The 12,536-nt window shown below is 45.5% G+C and overlaps 1 protein-coding gene across 3 annotated transcripts in view; it reads right to left on the bottom strand.

The window, feature by feature from the left end:
• Positions 1–12,536, bottom strand: part of KSR2 (kinase suppressor of ras 2) — a 526,910-nt gene that overhangs the window by 101,246 nt on the left and 413,128 nt on the right. For 2 of the 3 annotated variants that reach the window (XM_058425817.1, XM_058425818.1), the window contains 2 exons: positions 4,236–4,302; positions 914–1,039 (listed from right to left, as the gene is read on the bottom strand). In XM_058425817.1, the coding sequence (XP_058281800.1) occupies positions 914–1,039; positions 4,236–4,302 (193 nt within the window). Of the gene's footprint in view, positions 1–913; positions 1,040–4,234; positions 4,303–12,536 lie in introns of all 3 variants that reach the window. The other variant, XM_058425819.1, reaches the window with a different exon arrangement.

The raw sequence follows: 12,536 nt of genomic DNA, 5'->3' as shown, positions 1-12,536 counted from the left end.
ATTGAAAGAAAGATGCACAGAGGGGCCCACTGCTGACCACCTGTCTGAGGGTAGAAGCCAACCAAATTGCCTGTTGCTCAGAGCTCAGGGCCCCCAAAGAAAACTCACCCATCCAGCCTCTACCAGAAGCTCAGAAATAGACCCCTATTCCTTGGAGGTCTGATCCGACAGATGTGTCAGAAAGCCCAGAACCATCTGCAAAGTTGGTCCTGGAAGATGGTGTTATGGTTTGGCTGGGTCTCCACCCAAATGTCATCTTGAATTTTAGCTCCCACAATTCCCACATGTCATGGGAGGGGCCCAGTGGGAGGTAATTTAATCATGGGGGCTGGTCTTTCCTGTGCCATTCTCGTGGTGGGGAATAAGCCTCACAAGATATGATGGTTTTATAAAGGGGAGTTTCCCTGCATAAGCTCTCTCTTGTCTGCCACCATATAAGATGTGCCTTTCGCCTTCCGCCATGATTGTGAGGCCTCCCTAGTCACACAGAACTGTGAGTCCATTAAACCTCTTTTTCTTTATAAATTACCCAATCTCAGGTATGTCTTTATCAGCAGCATGAAACAGACTAATACAGATGGCAAAACCTCTCAAAGAGCAAAGCAAGTGAGGTCTGGACCACCAAGGAAACTCCTTTTAAGTCTTTCCTCCCATCCTTTGTGCCTTCCTGGACACCCTCATCCATCCTCATTCCGACATGCCCTCTCTCTAAATTGGATTTCTGGCACACAAATCTCTTCACTGATCCCTGGATGTCCCTCAAGCTTTACTCAACACAAACATCACAGAATTAGGGGAGCCGAGATGGGCTAGGAGGGAGCGCCATACTCCCAGATCAACCCTTCCTCCCTCCTACCCCTCACCCAGCAGTGCCAGCCCCACATGCCGAGACCCAGCGGAAGCCCAGCCTTACCTTGTTGATTTTGTTGGTTTTGGGGAGCGTCTGACTGATGTGCAGGTCTGAATACCGAGGTGGCTTCCGTAGAGGGTTGTTGATGTCACATGGAACGGACTCTGTCCGGACTAACCTTGCTGGATCCGTAGGGGTAAAAACATTGATTTGGGAGTTTAAGTATCACTTTGTCTTTGGTTATGCCAGGACAGCATAGCTCAGATCCCACCTGTTAGGCCCACCCTCCAGACTGGAGGACAATTCACTAAAAATGATAATCATTCTGTGGTGGGATCAGGGTATTCTCTGTGGCTCGCAACATATTTCTATTGTCCATATATGACTTTTGACAATTAAGATGATAATAATAAAACTAAAGCTATCGGGTTTTTTAAAAATACCACAATTGTTTCATATTAGCAGACTCAAAACTCATTTTAAATACACGAGGTTCCTGATTTCTCAGGGCCTGTGATGAGTGGACAAGCTTATCACGGTGCCCTGTCCCTAACTTTCTAACCTCTATGTTAGGATCATCTTTCATTCCTTTTGGGATTTCTCAGGCCTAAGCAGCCTGCCGCACATTGAAACACTTTGTCCTAAACAACCTTGGATCCCTGAAAGACAGCTGTTCCAGGAAGCTAGGCACATAGTAGATGCTAAATAAATGCTTCCTGATCCAAATCATATAGCCCAAGCCCCTCTCCCTTCTGTTATTTCTGTTACAGGGAACACAGCAACAGACAAAAATGAGAAGCTCAAAATCAAATTTGATGCCTGGTATTGTTACTTGTTAGCTGTTTGTTTGTTTGGTTTTTTTTTTTTTATTGCAGTGGTGAGGGGAGGGTGTTGGTTGAGAAGTTTAAGCTCCAGATTGACCCAGGGATTTCATTTCTCTGCTTAGCCTGAGCTGCCATCACCATGGAAACTGACTATATTTTCAACTTCCAACCAACGGAGAGAAAAAGCAAGAAGCTGGTGGATTTCTGCAAAGTTCAGTTCACTCTGTATGTACAGACACCTGCCACCTTTGAACAAAAGGCGGCATGGCCTTGAGGGTGGGTGGAAGGGAGCCCTTCTTCAAATGTCAGCCTCTCAGAGCCATCACCTTCCAGCAGGCTGCTTCTGTCCATATGGGAATCAGCCTCTAGCAGAACCCTCTACAGAGGAGAATTTGGTGGGAGGCAATTTTTCCAATGAGGCTGACCCAAGGCAGGTCTCAAGAGAGGTGAGAATTCAGGTTTTAAAAGAGCCTCATTGAGTGTATACAGTTATTCAAGGAACAGATGGTTCTCAATTAAGGATGTGGGGTGGGAAGGGCAAGAGAAGGGAGCTGAAGACTTTGCCTTCACTTGCAATTTTCTCTGTTTTTGGAGATAAACAATGCAAAGATCATCGAAAACCAACTGCCTGTTGGCTTTGGGACACATCACAGTGCTTTCAGCAGCAATTTGCCTCCTTCTTTAAGCTTCCCTTGGGTTCGTTCTAAATTAGGGCAGATTCCCAGGAATATGCACTGATCAAGGCCAGGGGAAATGGGAGTGGGAAAGTGAGAGGACAGGGAAGGAGGACTCAGTGTCAGATTAGCAAGTTGCTGTACCCTAAAGTTGCTCCCTGGTGATTTGAAGGCTCTGTCCATCCTATAGATGAGGGGCTTGCAGGGAAGCAGCCAGCATGACTTTAAAATATTTTAATAAACTGCTTACATTTAAAAATAAGCATATGGGCCAGGCGCAGTGGCTCATGCCTGTAATCCCAGCACTTTGGGAGGCAGAGGCAGGTGGATCACCAGGTCAGGAGTTCGAGACCAGCCTGACCAACATGGTGAAACCCTCTCTATTAAAAATCCAAAAAGTAGCTGGGCGTGGTGGTGGGTGCCCATAATCTCAGCTACTCAGGAGGCTGAGGCGGGAGAATCGCTTGAACCCAGGAGGTGGAGGTTGCAGTGAGCCAAGATCACACCACTGCACTCCAGCCTGGGCAACAGAGAGAGACTCCGTCTCAAAAAACATTGAATAAATAAAAAATAAGCATATGGCACATAAAATTCTCTATTTGGGCTTTTGTTGGAAATGTCAGAAATGCTGGCAACGTAGGTCCACATAGCTGGAGTGGCTGGCTATCCTCTCTAGATGGCACTTGGGTTTTCCAGTGTCCCACAGCCTGCTCTGGCCAACTTCTCTCATTTAGGACATCTACTTGGCCCTCGTAGGCATCTTAGTTTATGTCTGACTCCTGCTCTAGAGCAGTGCTTCTCAACTTTAAGGTGCATAGGAATTCCCTGCAGATCCTGTTTAAAATGCAGATTCTCATTCAGTAGGTCTGAGGTGGAGCCATAAATCGTGCATTTCTAACAAGCTCCCAGACGATCCTGATGCTGCTGGTCCATGGACAATGCTTTGAATAGCAAGGATCTGGCCTATGATGTGCAGTAGAACTTTCTGCAATCAAAAAAATGTTCTATATTTGTACCAATATAAGCCCTTGAAATGTGGCTGGTGTGACTGAGTAATTAAATTTGTGTTTTTATTTGATTTTAATTAATCTAAATGTAAATAGTCAAATGTAGCTAGTAGCTACTGTATTGGGCAGCACAGGTCCAGAAAGTCCCTCAGAGATAAATTTCAATATGGATAATGGAGTTTGGGGGTGATCACCCCACAGGGCAAGGATCGGGGAACTATTTTGAAAGCTGGACTAAAGAGTTCCCAAGGCAGTGTCCCTTATAAGTAAGCCCTTGGCAGCCAGGGAAAAGCCTTTCCTTCTGTCTTTCCTTCCAGCCAGATTCGTCTTGCTTTTGCAGTGGAATCCTGGTAGCGGCTCTCCCAGGGCTGCTATTTCCCTATGTGGACAGGTTGGCCCAGACACTCGTAGAGCCCCAGGAGATGGGACACAAATGGCCCGATCCAACAGGCCCAAGACATACCCCTCCTCCTGCCTACTTTTGCAAAGCCAATTGATTAAATCCAGAGAACACACAATGGAAAAACACCCAGCCAGTGCTCTTTTTCGGTGGGAAGAAAAGCGATGGGATTGGTAAACAGAAGAGGCTAGAAATTAGGAGAGGAGACAGGATGAGAGAGCAGCGGTTAAGTGGGGGAGACAAAGGGGGCTAAAGTGTCAGAGGGACCAGTAGAGGGGCAAGAAATAGGGAGAACAGGCATAGGGGAGGATAAGGGAGACAGATGTCAGGAAGAATGGTGTCAGAGAGAAAGAAACAATGCTGGAAATATGTGGGGATCAAGAGGTATTCAGAACCAACCTGATGGGACAGCTATGTGGGGGACCTGCAGGAGCCCCGCCTCACCCCTACCCCTAGGGCAGTAAGTGTTAAATAGTTACCTCCTCGGTGGATGATCAGAAGATGACAGGGTGGGGCTTCTTTGGTGCATTTGTTGTGGCACTTTAACCTGAGAAAGATAAAGAAAGAGAAAGATGGATAGGTGAATGGCTGAGTGAGTGGGTAGGTGGGTAGGTGGATGGATAGATGGATGGGTGGATGAATGGATGGATGGGTGGGTGGGTGGATGAATGGATGGATGGGTGGATGGGTGGATGAATGGATGGGTGAATGGATGGGTAGATGGATGGGGGATAGATGGGTGAGTAGATGAATGGGTGAATGGATTCAGGGATGGATGGATGGGTAGGTGGATGCATAAATTGGTAGATGGATTGATGCATGGGTGGATAGGTGGACGGTTGGGTGGATAGATTGATAGGTGGCTGAACAGATGGATGGTAGATGGAAGGATGGATGAATAGATGGATAAATGGGTAGGTGTATGGACGGGTGGGTGGATGAGTGGGTGGATAGATGGACAGACAGATGAATAGATGAATGGATGGGAGATGAATGAACAGATAGATTGATGGGTGATGTGTGGATAGATGGGGAAGTGAATGGATAAATAAATGGATAGATGGATGGATAGAAGGATGGATGGATGAATGGATTGGATGGATGGATGGATGGATGGATGGATGGATGGATGGATGGAAGGATGGATAGATGGATGGATGGTTGATGGGTAGGTAGACGGATAGGTGGATAGATGGGATGCCCCCCGTGGTCTGGAAAGCTCTGGGTGCTGTGGATACTAAGATGTGAGATGAGATGGGGCAGCTACTGCAAAGGCATATCCTCAGCAAACCAGGAAATTAACTCTGGAGAGAGGCTTCTAGTAGCTGTAGGACACACTCAACCAGGGCTTCCAATTATAATGAAATCGGTGCCAGGTATTAAGTTTTAGAGGAACAAAGTTGAAGAGTTTAGAATGATAATGTCTTCCTTTGAGAGGAGCCAAAGAGTACACCTTGCTCTTTCCCCTGGAGTAGCCTGACTTCACAAGGATAATAAAAATCACAAATTACTGCAGCCTGGCTTTGTCCTTTTCTGTTAGAGTTTTATGTCGATAGGATAGATACACGCTATGGAAGATGCCATAAGTGCCCCATTCATATCCCCTTGGATTCTCTTACCATTTTGCATGTACCAGTCTAACTTCCAGCAGCCAACATCTTTGCCAGATGGTGGCCCTCAGGCTGCTTGGAGATTTAGCGTTAAAATAGACGTACACACTAAACTCAGAAGTAGGAACTTTACAGTTGCCCCCTACTCTCTTCCTGATTTGATAGTTCTCTTTAAAATGATGGTTGGAATATGCAGACTCAACATTGATTCCTCCAATTAGTCTAGTTCAGTGGTTCTGAAAGTAGCATCCTCAGACCAGCAGTATAAGCACCACCTGGGAACTTTTCTGGGGCCCCATGGCAGATCTGCTGAATCACTCCTCGGAGGCTAGGCTGCAGCAGGCAGCACTCTGGGTCTGAACGAGCCCTCTAGGTGAATTGGATGCAAGCTCAGGTGTGAGAACCACCAGCCTAGCTGATTGTTTTGGAATATCTGTGCACATTTCCCCAGTTTTTCTCTTGTTTGGTCTTTCATGGCTCTGATGGGGCTCTGAATTCCTCTCTGAAAAAGTTAGACCTGGGACCACCAAGAGTGCAGAAGGGGAGCAAGGAGGGACATAGGCAATATGAGACAATGCTGAATCACAGGGTGAGATGTAAGCCCCTCTCCAATTCTCTTTCAATCTGATGGCACCAGAGAGGTCTCTCCAACACGTGCTATCTCCAGTCCCAGATTTCGACAGGTAGCAATATCCACAGCGAATTTTATCAATGATTTTTCCATTTGAAAATTTGCTTTTTCCAGGTTGCCTTATGAGATGGTTTGAATATTTGTCCCTTCCAAATCTCATGTTGAAACGTGACCTCCAAGTTGGAAGTGGACCTAGTGGAAAGTGTTTGGGTCATGAGGGTGGATCCTTCACAAATGGCTTGGTGCCTTCCTTATGGTAATGAGTGAGTTCTCACTCTATTAGAGACCCTGAGATCTGATTGTTTAAAGGAGCCTGGCACCTCCTTCTATCTCTCTTGCTCCCTCCCTCACCATGTGACACCCCTGCTCCCCCTTCTCCTTCTGCTATAAGACCTTACCAGAAGCCAACAAGAGGCTGGTGCCATACTTGTACAGCCTGCAGAACTGTGAGCCAAATAAACTTATTTTCTTTATAAATTACCCAGCCTCAGGTATTCCTTTATAGCAATGCATAACAGACTAACACACCTTATATTAATGGCAAATGATGTTGACTTTTCATTTATGATAATGAGGTACATTTTCATCTTTCAATAAATTTAAGTTTAAAAAGGCCATAAATAGAAAATAAATAAAAATGGTAGAGCGGATATGTAATTATGATAAAATCATGACAGAGTGTTAGACAAATGTCTGAGTTAGACTGGGAAAAGTTGACTTAGACATTTTGGAACCTACAAAAAGAGGACAGAGCTCTTGGCACCAGGAAGTGTAAGATGGTTGAAAAACATTTGGAAGTGCTGTTGGTCATGAATGTCATAAAGACTGTAGGACGCTGAAAATAACAAGAACTAACACGTATGATGTGTCAGGTAATATCCTGAGTGCTTTACATCATTCACTTAATCCTCGTAACAGCCCTAGGAAGTAGCAATTATTGTTAGTCCCATTTTACAGAGTGAGAAACTCAGGCTCATCAAATTTGGATAACTTACCTAAGGTCAAATGGCCAGTAAGAGACAGAGGTCCCAAGCCCAACTTTTAACCACAATGCTAAATGCCTTCATAACTTGCACTCTTTTTGCTTTTACATCTTGGGGGTAGGTGTGGGTAAAGCAGAAGGTTCCCGGGAGCTATAACTACCTGAGTCAAAATGCCCTTCTTTGAGACAAGCCTAAGATAACACCTAACTCTTCCCAATACAGATGCTTGACTTCACAAGGATAATCAAAATCCCAAGTTACTGTGACCTGGCTTTCTTTGTCTTTTCCTTTTCTGAGACCCTCAGACTCTCAGACTTATGGGAAAGGTCCCAGCCCCCATGGGAAAGCTCATGATGCCTCAAAGCCCTGATGCAGAGCTCTGCTAAATGTGAAATGGGCTTTCCATTCATTCAACACTGAGCTTGGCCTGGAGTGCCCCAGATACTGGAGATTCACAATGAACAAAGCTAATGCAGCCTCTCTGTTTATGGGGAGGGATGATAAATGTATAAGCAGATAAATCAAATAATTGCAGATGTCATAAAATCATGAAAAAATATTTCAGGGAAATGGGATGGGGGAATGATGGGGTATGAGGGAGGTCCTTGGGTAGGTGTCAAGGGTAGGGGAAGCTGAGTTCCAGCACAAAGGTTTGGAGGGCAGGACAAGTGTGGTGAGTTCAAGGGTCAAAAGTTAAAGGTCAATGAGGCTTTTAAAGTGATGAGAACTTTTAAAGTGAAGAGAACAACACGAATGGTGGGGACACGAGGAAGGGGAGGTGGTGGGGACCCCAAAAGCTAAGGCAAAGGGTCTGCATTTGAATCTGCAGGTGCTGTGAAGCCACTGAAGGTTTCTGAGGACCATGACATGGTCAGACTGATGTTTGGGAAGCCCTGAGCTGTGGGGAATCTGATGTCAAAGGGGAGTCGGTCCAAGAAGTTTCTGCGCTTGGAATAGCCAGACTCCACCCCAGAAACTTCAAGAAAGAATGTTTTTCCTTTCTAACACCCTCACCTATAAGTCATCTCTAATAAACCCAGCCGGAAGAGTGCCTTGCAGATGCAAAGAAGCCCTGTTGGTATCTCGTGGGCAGCACTTTGAATCAGGGGCATGCAATTTAGTTTAACCTGTAGACCACTGCTAACCCAAGACAGGACAGGTAAGGCTGCCCACGACCTTGGCCTGTTTCCTGCTCTCCTCCTGGGCATTTTTCCTCTCCGGAGTCCCTTACTGCTTGTCTCTTGCAGTAATGGAAAAGCCCTCCTTGACCTCTGTCCCAGGAGTGGGAGACCGAACACTCTTCCTTCCAGCCAGGGGCTTCAGTGGGCAGCATTAGCAGTGGAAACACAGCCTTGCTCATGCAGAAAACCCCAAGGGAAATATCTCCAATGCCCAGGCACTTAAACCTTGCACGGAGGTTCAGATGTCAAGAACGAGAGCTTGCACATCCAGGATCTGCTAACAGAGTCGGCAGGATTAGACAAGCCCTGAAATTACACAGACTCTGGAGACAGAGGGAAGAGGGACCACAGCAAGGCTTTGCAAAGCACACTATGTCCCACTTAATGGAAACTGTTCTGCCAGCTGGAAATGTGCATCGTTTTCCCAAAATGTGACTTTTCCTTTTCCCTACCCATGGAAGAAAGAGCTACTAGCATATAATTTACCAGGAGACCACCTGCTTCAAAATTAGATTCCCAGGCCTCACTCTCCGAGGTCCTGATTGGGTAAGTGTCTGTTGGGAATGCAAATTTTAAGCAAGCACACGTGAAACTTGAGAACTACCATATCAGAGGAATACATTCTACTTCCCAGATGAGAGATGAATGGGAGCCTGAATCTTTCGGAATACAATGTTCTCCTCCGAAAGGAAAATGGAGAAAGTATATAGAACAAACCTAGGTTCAAATCCTGATACCACCACTCCCTGGCTGTGATAACTTGGGCAAGCTTTTGATCCACTCAGAGCCTCAGTTTCCCCATCTGTAAGGTGGAGACAATGGTAGCCTCTTGCCTCTCTGGGTTGCAGTGAGGACTAATGATATAATGCCAGTAAGGTGCCCAGAACAAATATTTGGCACACAGTAGAAACTCAAGCAGTGGCAGGTGCTATCTTTTTTATTATGGTAGTTACCATAATTATTGCTAGTTTGTGCAGCAGCTTTCTACAGCAAGCCCCTAAGATCCTCTGCTGGAGGACTTTCTAAGGCTGGAAACACGGGCTGGATAGAACACTTGGAGACCTCAACCAACTATAGGTGGGCATTGGTTGATGGATATTCCAGCCCCCTCTCTCATGGGTGGCATGACCCAGAGGCATGCTCATTTTAGGACTGCACCCCAATGCCCCCAAGCACCTGCTCTTTGATGCACCCATTACCAGCTGCCTTAATTCTGTCTCACTTCTCCATTCCTCTATTGGTGTGGCCTGGGATCACCTCTCAAATAAACCACTTGCCCTCACATCCTTGTCTCTGGGTCTGTGGAAACAGGAGAGCCCAATTAAAACACCAGGATTATTAACAGAAATTCAGAGCACAAACGTGGCCTTCCCCACGGCTCTCACACCAAAACCAAGCCTTCTGCCCCCTGGCTCCTCGTGCGTCTCTAGCTGTCAGTCCTTAATGAATTTGGTTCTCCAGGTGCTCCATTCCCGAAGGAGAATGTGGGCCAGGAGGAGCCCCATGTTTCAAGATGTTGGGTCTGAAGGATTCCCAGGCACCAGGGAAGGTCCTATATGGTTCCAGAAATGGTCAAAAGTTTGCGCTGTGGAATCAAGCTGACCTGAGCCTGAATCACAGGTCTGCCCTTCCTGACAGGGCAAGAGAGCATCTAATGAGAGAATGTCTAAGTAGTACCACATAGGCACCAAATAGGTCAACGCTTTAGCAGGCAGGGATATGACCCACTCTGAGCACACACAGAAAATGCCCTGCCACCCTCATAGAGCCTGCAAACTTGGAAGGGATTTATTTAAAACTTTCATTGCAAATAGTTAACTTCTTTTTTCTTTTAACTTCTAAGGTTTAATAGGATAAGCTTCAGTTATCGGGAAAAGTTGCTTACGAGGAACATCTCATTCCCCCAAGGGAGTTGCTGGCTAAATGAGACATCGTCTCTGTCTGAAAATTAAATATGTGAATTTATCTTGAGGGCAGAATCTAGGTCTCCCTCATGTGTTACCTCCCTTTCCTTTCCTCCTTCGTTGAAAGGTGGCTGGTGCTTATTATCTGGTGGGTAAGTATCAGAGAGATGGAGGGAAAGAGGAGGAAAGAAAAAGAAGAACAGGCGGAAGGGGAAATCTGTCAAACACTGCAGATTTAGAAACATTCTAATCCCTATCAAAACGTTTTTGAAAGGCTATTTCTATTTCTTATAAATCGTATCCCTCTTTGTGAAATGCAATGATACCCCCTCTGCATTTCCTTCTTTCTTCCCTCCCTTCTTCCCAGAGTGGGGCTGCGGAGAAGGATTTGACCAGAAGCAAACTGGATCTCCATGGGAACTGCGGGGGACAAATGGTCTCTTTCACAAGCAGCTCGGCTGTTTTCTTGAAAGATGTGTCATGGCCCCCTGTGAAGCAGTCACAAGCCTAGAGCCTGTCGCGGAGCTGGGATCAGAATGCTGGCGTTCACAAGAGGGACAGGCAAGACCCCTCCTAGGGAAGACTGTCACGTCAATTTCTCACTGTTCGTTGGGCGATTCTAACCAGCAGATGAAAATTTGCTCTGATCAGCTTTGATCTCTCATTTCTCCTACTTTTTCTTGTTCCATACCAGCTAACTTTACAATAATCTGTCTGAGTAGGGCCCAGTCTTTCCTTCCAGAGTGCTCATGGAACATTTTAAAAACCTGGCTCCTAATATCCAATTGAGGAAACGTTAAACAAGCACGAACTTTGAGCCAGGTGCTAAATTACACAACCCGTTTCCCCTGAACAGCAATCTCTTAACAGGTGGATATTGTTACACCCATGTAATATGTGAAAAGTACTGAACATCTAGCTTTTGTTGGCTTACTTTTGTTAATAAAATAGTGGATATCAATTTATATATGGCTATGGAACCACAATATTGACAATGAGAATAGGAATAATAATTATTTCCCTTTACCATGTGAGATAAACTGTGTGAAATGTTTTACATATATTTTAACCCTTATTAGCTTCTGTTTGAGATAACTTCCCTGTTTGTTTACTCTCACTGCAGATCTAATACATTCATTTTGCTCACTCATTCTTCAGAAAACAGAAGTGATAAATCCTCATAGATGTGCCCCCATTGTGTAGTCATGTGTAATCATGTGATATATAATTCTAAGTCTTCTATGTGCATGGTTTTAAAACCTCAGTTCAAGTTATAGACTGCAATCAAGTTTAAGACTTGAAGTTTAAGACTCTTTTTAACTGTTATTTTTCCCCCCAGTATTTTCTTTTGCTTTTTCACTTTTATTTTAGGTTTGGGGGACATGTGCAGGTTTGTTATATAGGTAAATTTATCTCGTGCCATGGGGATTTGTGTACAGATTATTTCATCACCCAGGTACTAAGCCTAGTACCCAGTAGTTATTTTTTTTTTTGCAACCTCTCCCTCCTCCCACCCTCCCTGCTCAAGTAGGCCGCCATGTCTATTGTCCCCAGGCTGAAGTGCAGTGGTGCAATCTCAGCTCACTGCAACTTCCGCCCCCAGTTCAAGTGACTCTCCTGCCTCAGCCTCCCGAGTAGCTGGGATTACAGGAGTGCGCCACCATGCCCAGGTAATTTTGATATTTTTTGTAGAGACAGAGTTTCACCATGTTGGCCAGGATGGTCTCAAACTCCTGACCTCACGTGATCTGCCTACCTTGGCCTCCCAAAGTGCTGGGATTGCAGGCATGAGCCACTGGGCCTGGCCTGTCCCCCTCTTTCTGTCTATGTGTTCTCATCATTTAGCTCCCACTTATAAGTGAGAACATGTGGTATTTGGTTTTCTGCTCCTGCGTTAGTTTGCTAAGGATGATGGCCTCCAGCTCCATCCATGTTCGTGCAAAGGACATGATCTCGTTCTTTTGCATGGCTGCATAGTATTCCACGTACACCCATTTTCAAGTCAAGAAGACTGGGGTCCAGTAACAAGCTCAGTCATTCAGATAGTGATGGGCAGAATTGAGACAATTCATCCATGCATGTCCACAAGGAAACGCTGTGTTCCTCCTCTGTGCCTAGGGCTATGCTAGGCACTGGGAGTATAATAATTAAATAAGATAAGAATTCTTTCTTTAAAGATCTTGCAGTCTAGCAAGAAATTTACTCTCCAAGAATGTAAACCCATCCTTGTGGCTTCAAGCATGAACATCTTTCTACTCATCCTACTGCCCCCAAATTGCCTCTTAGAAATGAGCCCACCTGGATTTGAACCAGATTTGGAGGGCTTGTATTGGCAAGAACCGCCCTCTCTCCAGAGGTCCCTACTGAGATCTACTCAAGCAACAACTATTTACTGAGCATTTGCCATGTGCCAAGCACTGTGCTGGCGCTAGAGGTTTAAACAGTGAACAGTCCAGAAATGAGATGCCCTGC

The sequence above is a fragment of the Hylobates moloch genome, unplaced genomic scaffold (genome assembly GCF_009828535.3).
Source record: "Hylobates moloch isolate HMO894 unplaced genomic scaffold, HMol_V3 SCAFFOLD_12, whole genome shotgun sequence".
Taxonomy (NCBI): Eukaryota; Metazoa; Chordata; class Mammalia; order Primates; family Hylobatidae; genus Hylobates; species Hylobates moloch.
The sequence above is the reverse complement of the archived record's forward strand: the minus strand, read 5'-3'. Positions and strand labels throughout refer to the sequence as shown.